Genomic DNA, 27,500 nt, shown 5'->3' with positions numbered 1-27,500 from the left:
AAGGCAACGAGCTGGATGGAATGCTGTTAAGCATTTCGTCCGTCTTTACTTTCCGAGTTCAAATTCTGCCAAAGTCGACTTTGCCTTTCATCCTTTCGGGGTCGATAAAATAAGAAGCAGATGAGCACATGGGACAATGTAAACGACATGCCCCTCGCTCCCGAAATTGCTGGCCTTGTGCCAAAATTTGGAACGAATATAACTTTGACCGTCTCGTCTTTACAATCTAGCAAACTATTCCGATATCTAGTGAACACACACACACATGAAAACGCACACACACATGAAAAACCACACGCACATGAAAACGCACACACACACACACACACGCGCAAATAAAACTACACACACGCACAAATAAAAACGCATGCGCGCACACACACACACAAACAAACAAGTAAAAACGGATATACACATACACAACAACACACACATATACAACACATTGCTATTTACTAATCTCGCTAACAAATCTTTCAGAAGGTGAAAGAAGATTAAGAACGATTATCAGCGAGTCACAGTATCCTTTGATATCCCGTGTTACGTTAATTCTGTTAATCTAACTTATCTGTCTGCTTGTCTTTGTCCGTGCGTGCGTGTATCTGTCTACTCTATCTATCTATCTCTCTCTCTATCTATCTATCTATGTATCTATCTCTCTATCTATCTGTTTATCTATCTATCTAGCTATCTACAGTAATCCCTCGCCATATCGCGGTTCACCTATTGCGCACTCAGTACATCGCGGTTCACCTGCACTCAGTACAACGTGGATTTTTTCTGGCTAATATATGTAAATTTATATCACGGACTCCTCAGTATATCACGGGTTTCTGCGGCCGATAAGTATTTATATCTTCTTAGATTTTAATTATTTCTGTGGGAGGTTTTGGAACATAACACCCGCGATAGTCGAGGGATTACTGTATGTCTAAATCCATCTGTCTGCCTCCTTGTCTGCATGTTTGTCAGTCTGTCTATCTATCTATCTATCTACATGTTCATTTCTGTACACATTATACGGAAACACACACACACACTCGCACGTACACAATCACGGAAACATATGCATACAGCTTACAGAAACGTGTGTGTGTGTGTGTCTACAACACACACTCTCCCTCCTTCTCTTCCCGTGTTCCCCACTTCATTCCTTCTCCGCTGCATTCCCTTCTGTCGTTGAGATAAAACTTCAGATGTCAGAAAAATTTGAGAGCGTGAAGTTTCGCTCTTCACTAGTTGTTACTTCATTACATGTATGTATATTTATTTATGTGTGTACGTGTGTGTATACGCACACATATACATATACATCCTGATTTTACACCAGTCTTCGTCTTTCGTAAATTCTCACTATATATATATATATATATATATATATATATATATATATATATACACACACACACACACACACACATACATACGCATATATATGTATGTTTGGATATATATATATATATATATATATATATATATATATATATATATATGCACATATATACATATAAGTAGTAGTAGTAGTAGTAGTAGTAGTCGCCGTGTACATATTAATCTATGAAGGCCAACATGGCCGTTCTAAATGACAGACACCTAACGTTTGGCGCATGACAACATATTTTGGTGATTAAGCATTATCTCCTCCTCCTACCCGTACATTACTGGTACCTAATCCAAATTAAGGGATTCAGTCGCTGGTATTCAAGCACTAGCCACGTAGAATTCGCCTCGTAACTATCGCGTTGCATTTGATTCATCTCATTTGTTTCTATATCTAACAAATGGAAGCAAAGTATTAGGCGGACGTGAAGAATGTAGACCGCACCCCCTTTCGTTTTATATATATATACAGAATCCCCCATTTTCTAATACGGAAATTCTGATTCTGCAAATAAACAAAAAGAAAATGGCATTTTAAAATTTTAATTCCCACCCTCCCGCCAATTTCTTCAATTTTCACTTTTTTCAGATTTTTTTCTTTTTTTTTTGCGAAATACGTAGAAAAAGCTTGGGGGCAAAATATAAATTCGATGCAAATGAGAGGAATGGATCGTTTCAGAAGTGTCTGTAAAAGGAGTACTAATCATGATTATATATATATATATATATTACACCACACCTAACACTGTGTGTGTGTGTGTGTGTGTGTGTGTGTGTGTGTGTGTGTGTGTGTGTGTGTGTGTGTGTGTGTGTGTGTGTGGTCGGCAAGCAAGTTTCTTACCCCACCAGCCGTGCCTGCAACGATGGTGACAGTTATGCTTTAAATTTTACAACTGTCACAACTGCTCAGTTGTAAACTGTAGAACTACTGCGACTCGAACCTGACCCTTGCAGGGTTTAATGCATGAAAGTATATTGCATTATGTTATATTAAGATTGCAAATAAAACGTTGCTTTCAGTAATATATTCTTCTATACACAATCATACACGCTCATGTGTATGTACGTATATATATATATATATATATATATATATGTATGTATATATATATATATATATATATATATATATATATATATATATATATATATATACATCCACACAATTCGTACGGCCGTACAGCGTTGAGTGCGAGGCTGTGTGGGAAGATGAATGGAGGCATCACTCCAAACACCATGATGTTGACTGGCTGTTTGATTTTTATCACTCTTGGTACATGTCCTCATATTGACACCCAAATACATTGAATTGTTCGTATTGGAGCTTCCAGTGCGAATACTGAGCAGTACAGCATGTCATTTCCAAATTTCTGGTAGAGTGAATTGCATCATGGTGCTGTTTTTTTGACAGACGGTTCCCAAATGACTCTACTATACTGTGTAGTCAACAAAATCAAAAACAAACAAGGCGCATGCGCGAAATTAAAAGTATAAAATGGGGACAAATTACCCATCGATATATATATATATATATATCGTGAAGTATATTTGCTACCTAATGTGGCTAATCCTTAACGGTCGCTTGTAGCCCCAGGAAGACATCTCTTCCAGCTGTCTATTGCCACACTATCTGTGCCCTGTAAGTATTTGCAAAGGGAAGTCATCGTTCCCATCTCCAGCCTGACGTGATACACACGGACCCGAGTTTCTGGGTATTGACCCGTCATCAGCGTGAGACAACCACCGGTTGGCGATGGGAAATGGTTCTCAATGCAGATATATATATACACTTTTTACCAATGACAAAAAGTCACTGATCTCGATAAAGTGGAAACAATAATAAATCTCTGAGCGAGATATAAACAATAGCCGCACGACATCGTGAAGTATATTTGGTACCTAAATGTGGCTAACCCTTAAGGGTCGATGCTACTGTAACTTGTAACCCCAGGAAGATATATCTTCCAGCTGGCTATTGACACACTATCTGTGCTCTATCAGTATTTGCAAAGGGATGTCATCGTTTCCATATCCAGCCTGACGTGATACACACAGACCCGAGATGGGAATGATGACTTCCCCTTGCAAATACTGATAGGGCACTGATAGTGTGTCAGTAGCCAGCTGGAGGAGATGTCTTCCTGGAGCTACGAGCTACAGTAGCATCAACCCTTAAGGGTTAGCCACATTTAGGGGGCAAATACACTTCACGATGTCGTGCTGCTACTGTTTACATCTCGCTCAGAGATTTATTATATATATATATATATATATATATATATATATATATATATATATATATATAACTTTGTGTGTATGTATTTGTGTTTGTGCGTCTCTTCAATGCCGCAGTGAATTAACTGAAACAAGTAAAAGGAGAGAAAGATATATATATTATATTATATATTATATGCGTGTATATATTAGATATATGTTATATATATATATATATATAAGCATATGTAGAGATATATATTATATATACCTTGTAAAATATTTATATATATTACATATGTATAAGCCAAGGTTGTTCATGTGTCAACGCTTGTATGTGCAAAGCTAGGCACAGTGTGAAAGATGATGTCAATAAACACAAACAAAGACGAGCTATTGTATTACCTTACATATGTTGCGTCATTGTTTTATTATATTTCGAGAAAGCTTCCCCTTATCAAATGTAAGACAGAAAATAAGCCGAGACTGCGGAGAAAAAATGTTATTATCGGAGGGTCATTGTGGTGTGTTTTGTTGCTATGAATATAGACTGTGTAAAGTATGGGTGGGGAAACGTTTTAGTGCGGTGGGCAAAAATTTCCAGGAAAAGAAGGTCTGCGGGTGGATTACAAGTTCTAACTCTTATATCTGTGTAAATCTTGTATATATCTATATATAATTCGAGATACATTAATAAAGATAAGTTTAAGAGATTAAATTAATGCGTAACATGTTCATTAACACCCCCACTGAATTTAAGACGCTTATATTACTTATGAGGCATTCTATATTTTTCAGCTAGAGTGTAACTGTGTCTTAAGGGGGCAGTACAAACCTAGCAATATGTGTTTTATAGTGAAAACAAAATTTCCATTCAAATGGCAAATACCGGGCGAGTTTATGTTCGAGTCTAACCGTGGAAACGCGACCTATGTCGCAAATAGGCATACGAGCACTGTATAAGTTTTATAATTGAAAAATTTACTACATTTTGTACATACGAGCGTATCAGCCTGTGGGCAAAATAAAATGGGCTTGCGGGGGTAATTGCGCCCGCAGGTGGGGGTTTCCCCACCGCTGGCGTAAAGCAATAGTTTCTATGATGTTTAGGTGCGATGGGCTGATGCGCCGAAAGAATACCTGGATGCACCGTGGTTTTAAAGAATCACAGAAAATATATGTAAATGCTTGAACTTTATTATGCAAAACCTAGACTGTAGACTAAATAAAATTTTACCAGCCACCGTCATTAACAATTTTATCGCAAGTACAATTAATAAAACATGAAACGCAATATTTTTCGTTTATATTTCTTGCCAAGATCATAATTTTGCTTCAGTTTCCATGCAAAGTACACTTGAGACTTTGTAATTTTTTTTTTTTTTAAGGTATTTTTCCTTTTTTTTTTCTGAGATTCCGTTTACTTAAGGATGTTGAAATAGGAATTAGCCTAAGTAGGCAGATAGGTAATTTCGGCAGGCAAGTAGGTAAGGTAAGGTATGGTAAGGTAGGTAATTGATAGGTATATGGTTAGAAGGAGATGCGATGTGAAACCACGAGATAATAAAATGTATTTTAAAGTACATTTTGTGTAATCGCTCTTTTACAACAAAGTGACGGTACAAAATAGTTAAGAGGTGTAAAAATAAAATTCACATCTGCTAATTGTTGTACGTTGTTGGGGGTAACGACATAGTTTCTCTATGTGGTCAACCAATTTGCTAGAAACAGTAGCAAAGTCCAACGCAATTATCAACAATTTGCCCTTTTTAAAAATACAGACCGGTTATTAAGGTATTGTATGTGAGGTGAAATATTTCTAGAATTATGGTATTCAGTGGTTTATCAGGCTTAATAGGGTTGTTCAGAGGTTAATCAAAAATAACATTACATACACGCACGCGTAAATATGCATATATACATACACACATGCATACACGCACGCACACACACACACACACACACACACACACACACACACACACACACACACACACACACACACACACACATATATATATATATATATATCCATGGGATAATTCACAAAAAAAAACAAAAGACGAAGACAGGTGGTGTAGACAACAAACAGATAACGCTCGGGAATTGAAAAGGTCTTCAACGTTTCGAGCCTATGCTCCTCCAAAGAAAGGAACACAGAAAGAAACAAGGAGAGAAAATAAAGAATGTGTAGTGGCTAGCGATCTATCATATGCATGTATTTATTTATTTATTTATTTATTTATTTATTTATGTGTTTCAGCCAAGTGGTTGCGGTCATGCTGGTGCACCACCGTGATATAGATATACATGTTCTTCACCGACTATTTCTGACATTATCTTCCCCTGTCACTAAATGTGAACATTTAATCTTTTAAAGATGCTTTCTACTTCGCAATTTCAAATTGCTAAAATCCCATTGTTTTATATACGTCTATACCATTGATAAACAAAATAATGTTGAACCTGGTTTGGAACCTATGTAAAAAATAATTATTTGAAAATAATGACAAGCTTCTCGAATTCAGGTGCATTTTCAAAAACAAATTATCCTATATATGTGTGTGTGGGGGGGGGGGGGGTATGTGTGTGCGCGCGCGCGCGTGCGCGTGTATACACACATATATACATGTGTATGTATGTATTTATGTGTGTATATATATATTTATGTATATATATGTATATTTGTTTGTATATATATATATATATATATATATATTTATGTATGTGTGTGTGTGTTTCACTTCGAGGATATGTACTCCTCTTATAGTGATGAAATCATCCTAGTTACACTAGTTTAACACCCTATATCTGCGCGAAAAAGCACATCGATATAAATGAATATATTAAAAATGTAGAATATGATAAGCAAGAAGAAAATGAAGAGTATATAGACATAATCTAATTTATTAACTTCTAGCTTGTCAAAATGCCCACAGCTGTTTCAATTTAACTCAATACTAATTACAAACTTATAAATAAACAAAAGCACTCAGAGAGCGCAAACCTCCACCAAGGCAACACCAACGCCCTCTGAACGATTAGCCAGAGATGATTTATTAAAATGAGAATATCTGAAATAAACTCGATTGCCCTCACAAACGAGAATACTAAAAATGAACCCGACCGCTCTCAAAAATTAAGTTAAAAAAACGGAAAAATAATCCAGAATCCTTGGATCGATCCCAATAGTTGTCATGGAATGTGAAGGTGGCTGCAGAATATTTAGTAACAATAATAAATAGTTTATCCTTATCTAATACAAGAAAAAGTTAACAAATTCACCGTTCAAAATAGTTACAACGTAAAGGGAAATAATTGAGAAAGACTTGAAAGTTAACGCAAGATCGTAATCATGTACAGTAAAGTAAATTTTATAAAAATAATCCAGAATCCTTGTCCAGTACCGGATCGATCCCAAGATCTAATCAGTTCGTGCCAGTCACAAAGTCAAACATCCATGAAAGTTTCATTCGAATCCATCCAGCAGTTCTTCAGATATCTTGTCCACGAACGAGCAAACAAACGCGACTGAAAACAATACCTCCACCTTCGTTAAGGCGGAGGTAATAAAAAGAAATTTGCATTTAGAATATCATATGAGTGAAATCTCATCAGGGCTAATTGATATAAAAAGTGTGTGTGTGTAGGTATATAAGTGTGTATGCATATAGAGATAATGTATATATATATATGTGCTTATGTATTTTTATATATACGCAGTGGCGGCTCGTAAATAAAATTAGTGGGGGTGATGCTTCGGAAAAATTTTACCCGTCGTTTTAATATTGTGTAAAAGGAAACAAACATAAAAATAAAATGTATACATAAACTTGATCGGTTCGCGTTTTAGCCACTACCGGGTACTATGTTTAATTTGTTCACTGAACACCGCCGCGAATTTCCCCTTGGTTTTCAAAAATCCCCACTAAATCACAAAATAAGGCGGAGAAATCTGCCCTTATTTTTTAAATCCTGGCAGCAACACTGTAGTGGAAGCAGGATAATAATCTAATTCTACACTTTATCACATTCAAGAATATAAACACGTTTTTAAGCACTACACACTCGGAGTCAAAAAGAAGCACTAGCTTTCACCAGCACACAAGGGTTGGCACTGTGTAAACGACAGTGCTCTCTCTCCCTAGCGTGCAGCTTCCTATCTCGGACATGTGAGCCTACGCACAACAGCTAAACACCGCATCACTGGAACTGTTAAGCGCACAGTTCTATATAAGGATTTTTGTATATTTTTCACAAATTAGGGGATGGCTACTGACATTAAGCTTAAGGATTATGTAATGTACAAGTATAAAGAAAGGATTAAAGAAAAAAGGAGTCGTTATGTTATTTTCTCTTCTAGGCACAAGGCCCGAAATGTTTGGAGAGGGACCAGTCAACTAGATCAACCCAAGTACGCAACTGGTACTTAATTTATCGATCCCAAAAGATGAAAGGCAAAGTCAACCCCGGTGGAATTTGAACTCAGAACGTAAGGACAGACGAAATACCGTTAAGCATTTCGTGCGGCGTGCTAACGTTTCTGCCAGCTCAGTTAAGGCAGCGGACTCACCATCGTAGGATTGCGGTTTCGATTCCAAGACCGGGCGTGTTTATTGAGCGAAAACACCTAAAGCTCCACGAGGCTTTGGCATGAGGTGGTGGCGAACCCTGCTGTACTCTTTCACCACAACTCTCTCTCACACTTTCTTCCTGTTTCTGTTGTGCCTGTAATTCAAAGGGCCAGCCTTGTCACACTCAGTGTCACGCTGAACCTCCCCGAGAACTACGTTAAGGGTACACGTGTCTGTGGAGTGCTCAGCCACTTGCACGTTAATTTCACGAGCAGGCTGTTCTGTTGAACGGACCAACTGGAACCCTCGTCCACGTAAGCGACGGAGTGCCACGATTTGTTCTACCGATGTATGTCGTACAAAGACAAATTCACATATAATACATACAATGGCATGACAAACACATACACACACACACACACACAAACGCATACACTCATACAAACGCACGCACACAAACATATACACACAAACGCATTCACTCTCAGACACACACATACACACACAAACGCGCTCACACACAAACGCACACAAACGCGCGCGCACACACACACACACACAAACGCACGCAAACACACACAAACTCACACGCGCACGCAAACTCTCTCTCTCTCTCTTTCTCTCTCTCTCTCTCTCTCTCTATCTTTCTCTCTCTCTCTCCCACACACACACACGCACACACACACACTAACACACCGTCTGACAATAGTTTTCAAGCAACAGTGACGGCCGGCAGAGCTGGTGTAACATGTCGTAACATGTTTCCACCGCAACAAGAAACAATATCTCAAGTGTTGTGTTGATCGTAGAACAGCAAAGAAGCGCTAACTTTCACACGTTTCTCTTACAAGGAAGACAGATGCTGTTATTCTAGACGTGGATGTCATCTTCAAACTGATGAGAGCAGCGCGTTGATGTTATTTAATGTTGTCAAGGATCGTCTCGACTTGACGAAGGTAAAGAATACGTACACCCGGTGGTTAGCGTTTAGAGTTAGGGTTAGGGTTTAGGGCTAGTTTTAAGGTTTTTGTTACGCCGAAAACTGATGGCGTACGTATTCTTTACCTCCGCCCTCGACTTCACCTGGAGCGCGGCAATCACTTTGCAATTACGTAGTCGCTTCATCAAGTTACATCGTAGCAACATCATTAACTTCATTAACTTCACCACATTATCGTCGTCGTCGTCGTAGTCATTATCATGACATCACTATTACGTCACCATCATTATTATTATCGTCGCCGTCATCATTTTCATCATCATCATCCTCATCACCAAACAAATCATCAACGTCATCGTCATCCTCATCATAACCATCATCATAATCACCACTATCATCATCATCATCGAATGATTTCGCAGTTTTGCAGCTGATGTAGAATTGGAATCTTTGGAACTGATGGCATTAGAGACGCTGTTCCACAACTCACGAAATGTGCTGAAACTAATTCACACGCGCACGCGCGCATATATACACATACATACATGCACACAAATACACATACACACATACATACGTATGCACGTACGCACACACATATAAGACAGCAAAAGCCAAAAAATGCATAAACACTTATAAGACACCCAACACACACACACACACACACACACACACACTTACACAGATGCATACACAAGCACACACAAACACACAAGCGCGTGCATATTAGAGGTTATTGAGCCAAATCTCACTCAAATCATACATTAATGTCTTTAGTAGAAGAAGAAGAAGAAGAAGAAGAAGAAGAATGCATTCACCAATGGAATCCTCAATACACAAAATGAAACGATTATGATTTTCCTAAACGTAAACATGGCCGACACAAGAATCATAAAATGGTTGAAATAACCGCCACAAGACTCGTAGAAAAACGTTTGGGGACTCGTTGAAGAATATCAAGTCCCCAGATTGAAGCATAAGCAACATAAACAAATAAAAATTATCCTTTTTTGTAGAGGCACAGGTCCTCAAAAATGTGAGGGGACTAGTTGATTACATCACTCCAGTACTTCACTGGTATTTGATTTATCGTCCCCGAAAGGATGAAAGGCAAAGTTGATCTCGGCGAAATTTGAACTCAGGGCGTAGAAATGGGCGAAATACCGCTAAGTATTTTGCCAAGCGTGCTAACGATTCTGCCAGCTCGCCGCCTTATATACAAAAGAAAATAATAATAGAGTGGACCACTTCTTAACATTCCAGACAATAACGGATCCCCTAGATGGGCGCTCAACTTGCTAGATGGGCGCTCAACTTGCAAATTGAATGGGATGGTCACAGTTAGAACGTTTGCGATCATAAGCCTGCTCAATCAGAGCTGGTCGGGTGTTAAATAACAACAAAAATGGCCAAAAGTTCATCCTTCATTCTGTAAACTGATATAAAAGGAACTTTTATTTTATTAAGATGGCATGGAAATTGTTTAGTGTAGATTACCCAGTTCCTGAACATTTATCAATATATCCATCCAATCTGCTTCTGACACGAGCTTAGCCCTCTAACATTTTACATCATAAATCATCTAATCGCGGTTACAAGAACGAGATGAAGATATGGCCGTCTGCATTACACCTGTTCTGTTCCCGAGCTAGTTTCTCACTCAAACATTCAGCAGTTAAAACTTCCGTTTAGTACTGATACTATGTTGGATTTGTCGATATAGATGTGGTGACTGTTGAATGGAGAAGATATTCTATCAATCTTGAGGACCACTATTACGAAGTCTGCAAAATATTACCAGACTCATTCCCTTTAATCACCCGTGAAGCAGAGCAGAGAACTCTAATAACACCCAAGTGTAATTGCAACGTTACAAAGAAGAGATGCACAACTGGAAATTTTAGCTTCATTTTAGCACCTTTATCAGGGATCCTCAAATCGATGTATGCATAACCCTAGGGTTAAGCAGGAGAAATTGTGAGCCTAAGCATATTTTGTAAGAACAACCGGAATTTTTAAAGTAATCTTTACCAAATAATCGCTATTCGTAAATTTAGAACAATGGTTCTCAACCATTTTTTTAAAACCTGTGAACCTTTGTGGACGGAAACTAAAATAAGCTTGTCGTGTACAAATGTGTAATGTAAAGCGGTGAACTGGCAGAAACGTCAGCACACCGGACGAAATGCTGAGCGGTATTTCGTCTGCCGTTACGTTCTGAGTTCAAATTCCGCCGAGGTCGACATTGCCTTTCATCCTTTCGGAGTCGATAAATTAAGTACCAGTTACGCAATGGGGTCGATGTAATCGACTTAATCCCTTCGTCTGTCCCCTCTGTGTGTAGCCTCTTGTGGGCAATAAAGAAATAAGAAACGTTAGCATGCTGGGTAAAATGCTTAGTGGTATTTCATCTATCTATATGTTCTGAGCTCAAATTCCGCCGAGGTCGACTTTGCTCTTCATCCTTTCGGGGTCGATAAATTAAATACCAGTTGCGTTCTGGGTAGATCTAATCGACTGGCCCCTCCCCTAAAATTTCGGGCTTTGTGCCTTGAAGTAGAAAAGAATATAAATGTGTGTGCGCTTGTCTCCCTTTTTCTTGACATTGCGTGATAGTTGTACATGAATGTCAACTGCCATGCAAGCAATGTCCATTCATTTCCAATATTCTGAGAGAACATGTCTGGCCATGGAGAAATATTCCGCCCCTTGCAAGCAGGGAAAAGTGAACTTTAAATGATGACTATGATCTTATACATATATATTTTACACATATATATAGATATACAATAATGTGTGTGTGTGTGTGTTTTTGTGTTTAAAAGAATCTAGTGGGTTTTTTTTGGGGGGGGGGGTTTATTTCATAAAGTTTTAAATTGCTCGATATTTATATGATCAATACGTGAGCGAGAGAGAGACCGAGAGACAGATAGACAGAGAGAAAGGGACAGACAGATGAACAGAGAGAGAGAGAAAGGGGGTGGGTGTGTTTAAAAGAATCTAGTGTTTTCTTGGTTTATTTCATAAAGTTTAAAATTGCTTAATATTTATAAGATCAATACGTGAGCGAGAGACAGACACAGAGACAGACAGACAGACTGACAGAGACAGACTGACAGAGACAGACTGACAGAGACAGACCGACAGACTGACAGAGGCAGACAGACAGACTGACAGAGACAGACAGACAGACTGACAGAGACAGACAGACAGACGGACTGAGAGAGAGAGAGTGTGTGTGTATGCGTGTGTGTGTGTGTGTGTGTGTGTGTTTGTTTAAAAGAATCTAGTGTTTTCTTGGTTTATTTCATAAAGTTTAAAATTGCTCAATATTTATAAAATCAAATACGTGAGCGAGAGACAGACCGAGAGAGAGAGAGAGAGAGAGAGAGAGAGAGACCGACAGAGAGAGAGAGACACACACACACACACAGAGACAGACAGTGAGAGTGAAAGAGAGAGCGACAGAGAGAGAGAGAGAGAGAGAGAGAGAGTGTGTGTGTGTGTGTGTGCGTGTGTGTATGTGCGTGTGTGTGTGTGTGTGATTAATAATATAGTTTGTTGTTCAAATCTGGAATAAAAATCCTTGATTTGATCAAATATTTTCAAACGCTATTCCTGTGAACACCATTCGTTACTTAACATTTCTGTGACCGAAGTTATTTGCCAGGCTGACACTATGTCGAAGCATCCCATCTCCTGACATCCCCTGCTGACCTACAAATATGTAGTAAGACTTCCAGTTATTCCCAGTTGTCAGCCATTAAATTCAACACATTTAGTTCATTTCTTCTTTAATATCCTCTCTCCAAACATTTCTTTCTTGTTTCCAAACAACGCAAGCAAATTATTATTGTAATTCGTTTAGACATGACTAATTATCTCAGGGAAAAATGTTAATAACAGTTTAGTTTATGTAAATATATTTTCCATGAGGAGTCAACTGTTCATTAGAATTAAAATACTTCTGCTTTGCTTTGGTGGGGGAGGGTGAAGTCGTGTAAAGTGAAAGAGTTTCTACTGTTTTGGTCTTCTTTATTGAAGAACGTAATGAAAAGAAACCGAAATGAAACGAAACGGGATTGCATTAACTCGAAGGATAAATAAACTAGAAATATTTTAATAAAAAATTTTAATTATTATTCAATTAATATTAGGCGGCGAGCTATCAGAATTGTTAGCTTGTTGTTGGCACTCCGTCGCTTACGACGTCGAAGGTTCCAGTTGATCCGATCAACGGAACAGCCTGCTCGTCAAATTAACGTGCAAGTGGCTGAGCACTCCACAGACACGTGTACCCTTAACGTAGTTCTCGGGGATATTCAGCGTGACACAGTGTGACAAGGCTGGCCCTTTGAAATACAGTACAACAGAAACAAGAAGATAGAGTGAGAGAAAGTTGTGGTGAAAGAGTACAGCAGGGTTCGCCACCATCCCCTGCCGGAGCCTCGTGGAGCTTTAGGTGTCTTCGCTCAATAAACACTCACAACGTCCGGTCTGGGAATCGAAACAGCGATCATATGACCGCGAGTCCGCTGCCCTAACCACTGGGCCATTGCGTCTCCTAGAATTGGTACCACGCTGGGCGAAATGCTCAGAGGTATTTCGTCCGCTTTTATGTTCCGAGTTCAAATTCCGCCGAGGTCGACTTTGCATTTCATCGTTTCGGGATGGATGAAATAAGTACCAGTTAAACACTGGGGTCAATGTAAACGACCTATTCCCTCTTTGGAAATTGCTGGCCTTGTGCCAAAATTTTAAATCAATACATCCAGACGTCATGTGATTGAGTGAAATTTATAAAAGATTTCGGTAAAACTATTTATCATTATAAATATACAGGGATTAGCAATTGCGTTGCTTCTCCAACATACTGAAAATTAAAGGTTTTTTTCATACTGAACTACTTGGCAAAATTGTTAATTATTAATTCTATTATTAATTGACGATTCTCTGCCCTTATTCTTGTATATTTTATATTTGATATCTCTAAGTTAGATGGCTAAACCGTAATCCTTTCCACACGGGACTTCTTTTCATACGGGACTATTTGTGACGCACATGGAATAGATTTCTTTGAGGTGAGGTGCCTGAACTCGCTAGCCGATGAATTCGTAAGTGCCTTTCTTATCGTTGATTTTTGGTGTCGCATGGCCAAAAATTACCGTGAATTTTTTTAGAGACACTTTCAAATTTATCAGAATATTTGGGCTGAAGATTGGAATAGTGAAATTTCCATTCACTTAACCATGAAACGATTCGTATCCAATTAACTAAAGGCTTGGTTTGTTTACGCTTTTCCCTCCGGTTTTTTGTTCTATGTGTGCCATAAATATCGCCATCCGCTTTAGAGAAAAATTTGTAGTTTGGAATCAGTAGTTCTTTGACTGCTATTTCTAAATTTTCAGTATGTTGGAGAAGCAACTCAATTGCTAATCCCTGTATATTTATGATGATAAATAGTTTTACCGATAAAGGTTTTTTTCATACTGAACTACTTGGCAGAATTGTTAATTATTAATTCTATTATTAATTGACGATTCTCTGCCCTTATTCTTGTATATATATATATAAGGTTGAGGAGGGTATTGGATTTAACCGAACCCCGGAGGATACAGGTAATACCGAGTAAGTGCTGTATACCGACTAGTTTTGCCCCAGTCGTTGTATGAACAGGATTGGGTATTATAAGTCGTGTATTAGCGTGTGTATATGTAAATATATAAAAACAAAAAGATAAAGAGAGCAAAGGTAAGGTTGAATTTCCGGATTATTCACACAAGGATTACTTTGCACGGATTTCAACACGGATATTTACCACTGGAATGAAACTACACTTCAAGTACTGTTCTCTCTTTTTTCAGCACATCACAATCTTTACCACTTCATACTAAAAATATCCGCCTATGGATATAATAATAGATTACTTTATTTTTTCTGTCTCCGATGAAGGAAAGTACTGGATCTTCCCAGAAACAGCTGTAAGACTCTATCCATAAAATTCTTCAACCTTACCTTTGCTCTCTTTATCTTTTTGTTTTTATATATTTACACACACACATATATATATACATATATATATATATATATATATATATATATATATATAAATAAATGAGTCAGTAAATGGCTGACGACTAGCATCTCGCTTGAAACTCAAGATACTAACGAATTTGAATCAAACTGTTTTGATCCATATATATATATATATATATATATATATATATATATATATATATATATATATAACATACATACATACATGCATGCATGGACGGATGAATGGATATGTAGGGGTTCGTCAGGGCAAAACGAGCTCCTACAGATAACAGTAATTAAATCAATGATTCTCAACCAGGGTCCACGTGACATAAGACTTTGTTGTTAAAGTTGCAATGAACAGCTTCTACTTCTTACAAGACACAAACTGTACCAATTCTTTTACACAATTCCAAACAATACTCAAGTATAAAGATATTATAGGACTTTTAATAAACATCGAATGGCTACGAGGGTCCATCCGAATGAAATAGAAATCAAAGGGATCCATAGGCAAAAATTGGTCGAGTACCGCAATGGAGTAAGGCCAGTTGAGTTTAATGAAATATCAAAAGAGTATATATGTAATATGTGTGTGTGAGCGGGCGTGCTCAAGTTTTAATATATATGTATGGCTATATTTAAGTATAGATTTATACATTACACACACATATTTTCACACGCAAACACAATAAATATATACATATATATATATGTATACTCTTTTACTCTTTTACTTGTTTCAGTCATTTGACTGCGGCCATGCTGGAGCACCGCCTTTAGTCGAATCAAATCGACTCCAGGATTTATTCTTTGTAAGCCTAGTACTTATTCTATCGGATCTCTTGAGCCGAACCGCTAAGTTACGGGGACGTAAACACACCAGCATCGGTTGTCAAGCGAATGTGGAGGGACAAACACAAACACACAAACATATATATATATACATATATACGACGGGCTTCTTTCAGTTTCCGTCTACCAAATCCACTCACAAGGCTTTGTTCGGCCCGAGGCTATAGTAGAAGACACTTGCCCAAGGTGTCTCGCAGTGAGACTGAAACCCGGAACCATGTAGCTGGTAAGCAAGCTACTTACCACACAGCCACTCCTGCATATAAGGAGCACTCCGTCAGTTACGACGACGAGGGTCCCAGTTAATTCGATCAACGGAGCAGCCGGCTCGTGAAATTAACGTGTAAGTGGCTGAGCACTCCACAGACACGTGTACCCTTAACGTGGTTCTCGGGGGATATTCAGCGTAACACAGAGTGTGACGAGGCTGGCCCTTTGAATTACAGGCACAACAGAAACAGGAAGAAAGAGTGAGAGAAAGTTGTGGTGAAAGAATAGAGCAGGGTTCGCCACCATCCCCTGCTGGAGCCTCGTGGGGCTTTTAGGTGTTTTCGCTCAATAAACACTCACAACGCCCAGTCTGGGAATCGAAACCGCTGGGCCATTACACACACACACACCTGTGTGTGTGTACATATATATAATTATACATATATACACGTGCCTATATATATTACATACATAAGTACGCGCACGCGCGCGCGTGTGTACTGCGTTCAGTTCGTACAAAAGTCCACAGTGTGAACAAACATTTACTGACACAATAAACATCGTAACACAGTCAATGATGTAAGGCTTGTTGCACCCATTCACATTTTTCTCTTCCACCAGGAAATACGTGTAGGAGGTATTTACAGATGGCCGCCATGAACTCGAAAATAAGTCCGGTCCCTCAGCTCAAGCCTTTCACCATCCCCTCCGCCACCCATTTGACATATATTTAGAAACAATGAAATTCTCATTTCCCAACCAGTGTTGATGTAATGGAGTCACTGAGGAAGCACTTAATTGCCTTTATTCATACACACATATATAGTATATACAAAACTGAGCGTATAATATATATATATATATACACACACACACACACACATATACCTTATATGTAGGCGCAGAAGCGGCTGTGTGGTTAGTAGCTTGCTTACCAACCACATGGTTCCGGGTTCATTCCCATTGAGTGGCAACTTGGGCAAGTGTCTTCTACTATAGCCTCGGGCCAACCAAAGCCTCGTGGGTGGATTAGGTAGACGGAAACTGGAAGAAGCCCGTCGTATATGTGTGTGTGTCTGTGTGCGTGTGCGTGTGTGTGTGTGTGTGTGTGTGTGTGTGTGTGTGTGTTTGTGTGTTTGTGTGTGTGTGTGTGTGTGTGTGTGTGTGTGTGTGTGTGTGTGTTTATTTGTGTATCTGTGTTTGTTCCCCCAACATCACTTGACAACCGATGCTGATGTGTTTATATCCCTGTAACTTAGCAGTTCAGCAAAAGGGACCGATAGAAAAAGTACTAAGCTTACAAAGAATAAGTCCTGGGATCAATTTACTCGACTAAAGGCGGTGTTCCAGCATGGCCGCAGTCAAATGACTGAAATAAATATATATATATATATCAAAAATATTTGTAAATACTTATAATGAACATATATACATATATGTGTATGTACGTGCATAAGTTGCGTATATATATATGGATATATAGACTTCCATTCATTTTGCCTCAGTTATTTGACTGCGGTCATGCTGGAGCACCGCACTGATTTTTTTCTTCTTCTGCAACGCTTTACAGGCAACCATATCCGTATATCTGGACAAGCCGATTCCACGGACGCGGTCCTTTACGCCGAAAAGAGAACTCTTCCCGAGGTTCCTGGCTACGTCTTCGTTGCTACACACACATAAAAGTATGTTACACACACATACATAGATTTTTTTTTTTCTTTTATTTGTTTCAGTCATTTGACTGCGGCCATGCTGGAGCACCGCCTTTAGTCGAACAAATCGACCCCAGGACTTATTCTTTGTAAGCCTAGTACTTATTCTATCGGTCTCTTTTGCCGAACCACTAAGTTATGGGGACGTGAACACACCAACATCGGCTATCAAGCGATGGTGGGAGGACAAACGCAGACACACAAACATACATACACACACTCTCTCTATATATATACAAATATATACATATACATACATATACATATGTATGTATATATATATATATATATATATATATATATATATATATATATATATATATATGTTTCACGCCTTTTTTGACTGACTTAATATTACACACAGGAGCACTTCTTCATACGTGTTTATATGCCACCCATTACACAGTAACCTGACAATAGACTGATACAACACCAAGTGCACGTTCATTTAGTTTCCGTTTCTAAATCTGCTTTGAGTTTTATGTATATTTTCCTTTGGGTTGCTTCGCCATTGCAAATGAACAAAACTGCAATGTAAAAGACGAAACACATTTGCAAAATTTGGCCCTTGGACGAACGACTGAGTCTCGTGGTGGCCGCTCGCCCGTTAGATATGGCTGCCATATTTCCGTCAAACCATACACTAACGTTTTAATGAAAATACATTGGAGTAACATAGATTTAGATGCCTGTAGAAAGAGAGTGTATTTATGGTTGGGACACTTTTGACTATAGGGTTGCTCAGTCAAACTTTCCCTTGGATTAAATAATAAACAACAACCACACCGAAAACAAAGACCCACAGACGACAACACTAACAACATCACCACTGACAACAACAGCCGGTAGCCTTCTATACATGATATCTGTATTTATAAGATATGCCTCATGCCTCCCCTTTTTCTCCTTAATAAGCTAATTTAATGTAATGCGATGTTGAACAGACTTCAATTTAGTGTAATTCAATGTTTGACAAATCCAGATTCATAATCACGCCGAACTGATGATATCCAACTAGATCGAAATAACAGGATTACACAAATGTTAAGGACTGAATGATTAAAAGGAAAAGTTTAACGAAAGAGGGTAGCTAGCAAGACGACTCTCTCCTCCAGCTTCGAGAAGAACAACCAATCAACTGAGAGATTAAAATGTGTATATTACTCTTTAAACTGTTATCCTTGTCAACGCTCTGCGGTGGAACTAGAACACTGCTGCCATCGTTTAGTATTTGGTTCTAGTTAGCATAATTTCTTACTGTTAAATTATTTTATTGATATTTATGTAAATACAAAATACACCTAAAATTGTAAATCGCTGATTGGTCCATAGGAATATTCAACGAAAGAAATATAGAAATAAAACAGAGTATTGAATCTAGTAAAAATTGAAAAACTATGCCGTTGAAAATGAAAGTACATGATGTTGTAGAAGATTGTACATATATAAAGAGGTTATCGCTATGGTTCGTTAAATCTGTTTATACAGGGGAGGGCATCTGCCATATTTCTAGCATGTATAACATCTAAATAACATTTAAGCGATACGTAACATAGATGGTTCACCGTCGATTTCGACGAAGAGTGTTAAGTGGTTCGATCAAATTAACGTGCGAGTGGCTGATCATTCCAAGGACACGTGTATTCCAAACGGAATTTTCAGGCAGAATCAGCGTGACGCAATGTGTATGTATTACAGAGAGTGAGAGAGAGAGGGGGGACTTTTCAATTACGGGTACTATCCCAGCCGACGGACTTCTATATCTTTCGTCACTCCTGTTTCACTTCCAAAAAATGAAATGACTAAAATCTTTGGTAATTGTACCCAAGACGCCCCTCAACCAGGATTGAGCCCTCGTACTTTACGATGCGAACTTTGTGAGATATACCAAAGATTCTCCATTTGAGATCCTCTAATTAAATAGAAGCACACACTTGGTTCTGTGCAACCACCATATCTCGACTCAAGCACATGTTTACAAACACTGGGAACTCACTTAACTCAGTAAGTCTTGTCGCTTTGTTAGCGAGCAGCCTGGATGCTCTTGAGAAGAACTTAAAAACAAAAGCTCATAGAAAAAGGAACACATACATACATGCATATACAAGTACGTACATACATACATACACACGCACACATACATACTTTCATACATACATACAAACATGCATTTATACGTACATACATACATACACACGCATACATGCATTTTTACATACATACATTTATACGTACATACATACATACATACATACACACATGCATACATACATACATACATACATACACACACACACACGCATACATACATACATGCATTTATACGTACATACAAAGGATGATGGACAAAACAAGATGCTTTTCTTCACAACATTATTACAAGAAGGTGGCCGGTCAAAAGATTTACTCTCAATTAAAAAGAGAAATACATACATACATACATACATATATACATAGGTACGTACGTCATCATCGTCATCATCACTATCACCGCCATGATAGCCAATCATATTATCACATTGACGTCAAGGGAGGTAAATGACCGCGTCAACAGAGAATCTTTTGATTTCATAAATCAAAACAATATCATGAGTCTGGTTACGCTTTTCATTTAGTTACTACTACTACTACTACAACTGCTGCTGCTGCTTCTTCTTCTTCTTCTTCTTCCTCCTCCTCCTCCTCCTTATGCCTCCACTCCCCACAATATTGTCTTCTCTCAGATTCAGTGCATCCCTTGCTTTATTGGTTCTCATATTTCTGGTTTCTTAATTATCGTAAATAACAACAACAATAGTTATAACAGCTGATGGTGAAGGCGTTGATACTGATTACTACAATTATTATTATTGTTGTTGTTATTATGGCGGCGAGCTGGCAGAATCGTAAGCATGACGGGCAAAACGCTTAGCGGCATTTGGCCCGCTAACTTTACCTCCCATCCTTAGGTTAATAAAAAAGGCACCAGCTATGCACTGCCCCAACATTTCAGGCCTTCTGCCTTGGAAGAATCGTTAACACGCTGAGCGAAATGCTTAGCGATATTTCATCCGTCGCTACGTTCTGAGTTCAATTTCCATCGAGGTCGATTTATTACATTTCATCCTTTCGGGGTCAATAAAATAAATACCAGTCGAGCACTGAGGTGGATATAATCAAGTATGTTCCTCCCCACCCATTTTAGGCCTTGAGCCTATAGTAGAAAGGATTATTATTATTATTATTATTATTATTATTGCAAGGGGGCAAGCTGGCAGAATCGTTAGCACGCCGGACGAAATGCTTAGCAGCATTTCTTCCGTCTTCACGTTCTAAGTTCAAATTCCATGGCGGTTGACTTTGCCTTTCATCCTTTCAGGGTCGATAATTTAAATACCAGTTGAGCACTGGGGTCGATGTAATTGACTCGGCCCCTTCATCGAAATTGCTGGCCTTGTGCCAAAATTTGAAATTATCAAATCATTATCATTGTTGCTTTTTATTACTAAGGTGGCGAGTTGGCGGAAGCATTAGCATGCTGGTTAAAAATGCCTTGCATCATAACTTCTGGCTTTGCGTTCCGAGTTCAAATCCCACCGGGGTCGACATTACCTTTCATTCAAAATTAGAAAGCTTGTACTGTACATAATAGAAATGTGTCGTTCAATGAATGGCCCCTAATGCTCTCTATCTCTCCCTTAATTTTCTGCAATAAATTCTTTTGTTCTTTTACTCGTTTCAACCATTTGACTGCAGCCATGCTGGAGCACCGCCTTTGGACGAACAAATCGACCCCAGAACTTATTCTATGTAAGCCTAGTACTTATTGTATCGGTGTCTTTAACCGAACCGCTATATTACGGGAACGTAAACACACCAGTATCGGTTGTCAAGCGTTGGTAGAGGGACACACAAATACACACATATACATATATACAGCGGGCTTCTTTCAGTTTCCGTCTACCAAATCCACTCACAAGGCTTTGGTCGGCTCGAGACTATGGTAGAAGACATTTGCCGAAGGTGCCACGCAGTAGGACTGAACCCGGAATCATGTGGTTGGGAAGCAAGGTTCTTGCCCCACAGCTACTCCAGCGCCTACATTGGTTATATTTCTACGACGCACAAAAAATATTTGAGCAATTTTTTACACAATTCTTAATAATATTTAATTACAAAAGAAAAATATAAGATTTTTTAAACATCGGATGGCTAGGCGGGTCCATCCGAGCGACGTAAAAATCGAAGTGGTCCATAGGTAGAAAATGGTTGAGAAACAAAAACACAAGGGAGTTGACCAATATGTCAGAAATAACAACCAAATCATCTTAAAACTATAACCAGCCTTCTACAAATAAGAGAGACACTTTGCTCAGTGTTTGTCATTTAGATCATATACAGGCCCCAGCAGATCTGACTTGGGGCTAATCAACAGAAATAGTAATATATTCCTTATACTAATAAAAGTTAGCTACAAATACATTAAACTGTTTTATTAATTGTTGTGAACTTAATAATAATTAACGAACGTCAATAATGAGGAATAAAATAACGTCTAATTTCGCAATATAAATGTTTTTGTTGCTTATTTTCTCTTTCCTTTCGGTGTATCTTCCATGTTTACCAAGAATGAACTAGATGTGTGTGTGTGTGTGTGTGTGTGTGTGTGTGTGTGTGTGTCTGTGTGTGTGTGTATTTACATACAAACATTATATAGATATATATATATATACACATACATATATAGCTACGTACATATCCATATATACATACGTACATATACATATATACATACATATGTACATATACATATATATACATACATATACACATATATGTACATATATACATATATAGCTATGCATATACATATATATATATGTAATATACATTTATATATGCATATACATGTACATATGCATATACATATACACATCTATATGTATATACATATCTATAAATATATATATACATATATATTATATACATATATATATATTTATACATATATATATACACATGCATATATGCATACACATATATATATACACATATTTATATATATACGTATATATATAAAGATACCTATATATATATATATACATATATACACACATACACATGAATATATGCATATATATATATATATATACATATGTACATATACATATATATATATATATATATATATATATATAATACAAAGAATATATATACATGTATACACACATATATGTACATACTTACATCTACATGTGTATATATATGCATATCAGGGTACAGGACGTTAGAACAATAAACTACAGACAACGGAACGAACACATAGGAAAACGGAAAGCCACTTGGAATATCCCTTCATCAGCTGTCTCTATTCTATCTAGACGTTTCGAAGACATACATACATAAACACATATATACATATACACATACATACCTACATATATATATATACGTGTATCTGTGCGACACGCCTACGTGCGCACAGACACACTTACACACGCGTATATATGTAATATAATATACATGCACATAAACACCTAGTAATTTATATATTCAAATGCATGAAATACGGAACGAAAATCTGAAGATAGATTATGATTAATAAGCGGCTGAAAGCTGGATATATATGGATTTACAGGGGACTCTGTGCAACGATTATTTTATGCTGTTGCACGCGAAAGCAACTGCCTTTCAAAACGTACATTACAAGGAATTACACCCCCACCCCACCCCCAATAATACACCATTATATATGCTATATATATACACAATATATATAGATATACTATATATATATATATATATATATATATATATATATATATATGTATATATATATATAAACTATATACATATATATATATATATATAAACTATATACATATTCTATATATATATATATATACTATATATATACATATACCATATATATATATATATATATATATATATATATATATATATACATATACATATAAACACATATATACTATGTACATATATACCATACATACATATATATATATATATATATATGTATATATATATATATATATATATATATATATATATATATATATATATATACTATGTATATATATATACTATAATATATATACTACATTTAATATATTACATTTATACTACATATATATATATAATATATTACATATATATTACATATATACTACACATATATATAATATATATGTATAGGACGGCTTTTAAGCAAGTATATAGCTTTTAAGCAATTGACACTGAATAAGAAGATCTGCAAACAGATTTCCGACTTATTTTGGAGAATTTACCGTAATTGCTTCCTCCAGAGTCAGATCTCAACGATGATCATATTTGTCGCAAAAAAATCATGTAAAAAAAATCGCCGAAAACAATTGCATTAATGAAAACATAGGAATCCAAAATTCCAGGATCGCAAGTCAGAATTCGGCCCAGAATGTCATTAATTTACTTACGGAGTGAGTCTGATTCCAAAATGGCATGATATGTTGGGCCACGGCCTCGACGACTAAAGTCCAAAAAGTGAGACACACTGACATTCACATTTAGGCTTTGAGTTCGAATTCCGCTGAGGACGACTTTGCCTTTCATCCTTCCAGGGTGGATAAAAATTAGTACCAGTTACGTACTGGGGTCGATGTAATCGATTTAATCCCTTCGCCCCAAATTCGAGGCCTTGTGCTTCCAGTAGAAACGGTTTATTAAAGTTGAAAAAGTGTGACACACTGACATTCACATTTGTTGTATTAGAGAGGTTTAATTTTGGGGAAACCTCTACTACAGTTAATAAAACATCATCAACTCTCACTTAATTTCTTTGTCTATCTTTCTCTCCCCTCCTTTTCTTTCTCTCTCTCTTTCTCTGTCTTTCTTCGCCACCGCTCTCACCGTTTCTACGCTTACTATTACTCTCACACTATCATGAGGAATAGTAGGAGTGTCATTGACTCTAAGTGTAACGGACTGACACACAGAAACTAGTTTTCGCATTTATTATATTAGATAATATATATCCTAAATATATATATAATACATGCTACGTATATATTATATATATGGATATATATATATATATATATATATATATATATATATATATATATACTACGTATATATATATATGTAATATACTATCTACATATATATAATATATGAGTGTATACATGCTACGTATATATTATATATATGGTATATATATATATATATATATATATATATATATATATATATATATATATATATATATATATAATATACTACGTATATATATATATGTAATATACTATCTACATATATATAATATATGAGTGTGTACATGTGTTTGTGAACAAAATCATATCCATCACCATTAAGGACTTACTTTATAATGTGAAATTTGTATAACATTAATTTCTAATCGACTGGCCCCCTCCCCCAAAATTTCGGGCCTTGTGCCTAGAGTAGGAAAGAGTAACAGTTCATTTAAATTCATCTTCAGATTTGTAAACAATTCAATGACTCACAAAAAATACCAAGCTAAAACATCAATATTATTTGGAATACTTGAAACCAGTGATTCTCAACTGGGGTCCATATAATGCTTAAGGATCCATAAAACCCTTTGAGGTCCTTATAAGATTTTGCTGTTAAAATTTATGTGCAACAAATCGCTTATACTTCTACTATACACAAAACCTTTTAATTCTTTTCATAGAATCGTTGATAGTATTTAATCATAAAATTACAATGGCATTTTTTTAAACATCGAATGGCTATGGGGGAACCTGTAGGGCAAAATAGGAATGGAAAGGGTCCACCGGCAAAAAATGCTTGATGCTGTTTCAAACGGTTTCTGTGGAAAATTTGCAAAATAGTGAATATTCCCTCCCTCCTCTGAACGCTTCATAAAATAAATTGTTTTTGAAGGTAGAACTCGAAGTAGATAAAACTATAAATACTAGCATGACTGGGTTTAAAAAGTTCCCCCTGGATAGTAAAAAGTTGAAGACTACAAATCAGATTCGAACCCTTGTCTTCCGTAAACGCGACAGTAGTTCTAGCCGATGGCGTAGCAGCCATGCGCCCTTCGACTTTTCCATTCACGGTTTTTTAAATCTAATATTCAACATATAATTTATAGCTTTGTCTATTCCACATTCCCATCATGTTAAAAAATTATTATTTCAGAATTTACGCAGTTCCTAGATACTTATGACGTAAAAAAAAATGTTTGAAAGCGTAAATAATGAGGACTAAACAAAAAAACTGAAAAACACATACAATGTATACACGTATAAAAATGCATGCATGCATGCAAGTGTATATATTTACAATATATATGTTATATGTATTTCGTCTGCCGCTGCGTTCTGAGTTCAAATTCCGCTGAGGTCGACTTTGCCTTTCATCCTTTCGAGGTCGATTAAATAAGTACCAAATATGCACTGGGTTCAATTGTAATCTACTTAATCCCTTTGTCTCTCCTTGTTTCTCCCCTCTATGTTTAGCCCCTTTGAGTGCAATAAAGAATATATATATATATATATATATATATATATATATATATATATATATATATATATATATATATATATATATACATATATATATATATATATATATACATATATATATATATATATATATATATATATATATATATATACATATATATATATATATATATATATATATATATATATATATATATATACACTCACATGTATATAAATTGTATTCTATATCTATGCTGCTGAACTGCTATGACCCCTTTCGGTCATGACTGACCCTGGGATTGCACCTAGAAAGTTACCCTCCCAGGCACAAGTCCGTGCAAGGTTGTTTACGGAAGACTAGTAGTGGCCCATGCAAATCAGCCATATCAGTTAGACACGACTGGAAGTTAAATAGCCATAACGTGAAAAAAAATGTTTCTTTGTAAGAGTGCGTGTATCCTGTATTGCATATAATATATAAATAATATATATTATTATAATATATAAGTATATATGTATTTATATGATAAATAAATGTGCATGAGTGATATACGTACATATATATTTGCATATATGCATATATATATATATATATATATATATATATATATATATATATATACGCTATATATGCATATATTTGTACATGTTTATATATATAAATATATAAGGCGCAGGAGTGGCTGTGTGGTAAGTAGCTTGCTACCAGCCACATGGTTCCTCCGGGTTCAGTCCCACTGTGTGGCACCTTGGGCAAGTGTCTTCTACTATAGCCTCGGGCCGACCAAAGCCTTGTGAGTGGATTTGGAAGACGGAAACTGAAAGAAGTTCGTCGTATATATGTATATATATGTGTGTGTCTTTGTGTGTCTGTGTTTGTTCCCCCAACGTGGCTTGACAACTGATGCTGGCAAAAGAGACCGATAGAATAAGTACCAGGCTTACAAGGAATAAGTCCTGGGGTCGATTTGCTCGACTAAAGGCGGTGCTCCAGCATGGCCGCAGTCAAATAACTGAAACAAGTAAAAAGAGTAAAGAGTATATATATATATATATATGTGTGTGTATGTGTGTGTGTGTGTGTGTGTGTCTGAGTGCGTGT

At 36.8% G+C, this 27,500-nt stretch overlaps 1 protein-coding gene across 3 annotated transcripts in view; it reads right to left on the bottom strand.

The window, feature by feature from the left end:
• Positions 1–27,500, bottom strand: part of LOC106877895 (T-box transcription factor TBX10) — a 172,249-nt gene that overhangs the window by 94,179 nt on the left and 50,570 nt on the right. Inside the window, exon 1 of one of the 3 annotated variants that reach the window (XM_089347348.1) lies at positions 24,380–24,704. The exons of the other annotated variants lie outside the window; for them this stretch is intronic. Within the exon in view, the coding sequence (XP_089203474.1) occupies positions 24,380–24,515 (136 nt within the window). The 5' untranslated portion in view covers positions 24,516–24,704. Of the gene's footprint in view, positions 1–24,379; positions 24,705–27,500 lie in introns of those variants that run through there. 3 annotated transcript variants of the gene reach the window in all.

Source organism: Octopus bimaculoides, chromosome 1 (assembly GCF_046866305.1).
Source record: "Octopus bimaculoides isolate indiv1 chromosome 1, ASM4686630v1, whole genome shotgun sequence".
NCBI lineage: Eukaryota > Metazoa > Mollusca > Cephalopoda > Octopoda > Octopodidae > Octopus > Octopus bimaculoides.
This window is presented reverse-complemented; position numbering and strand designations above follow the sequence as displayed.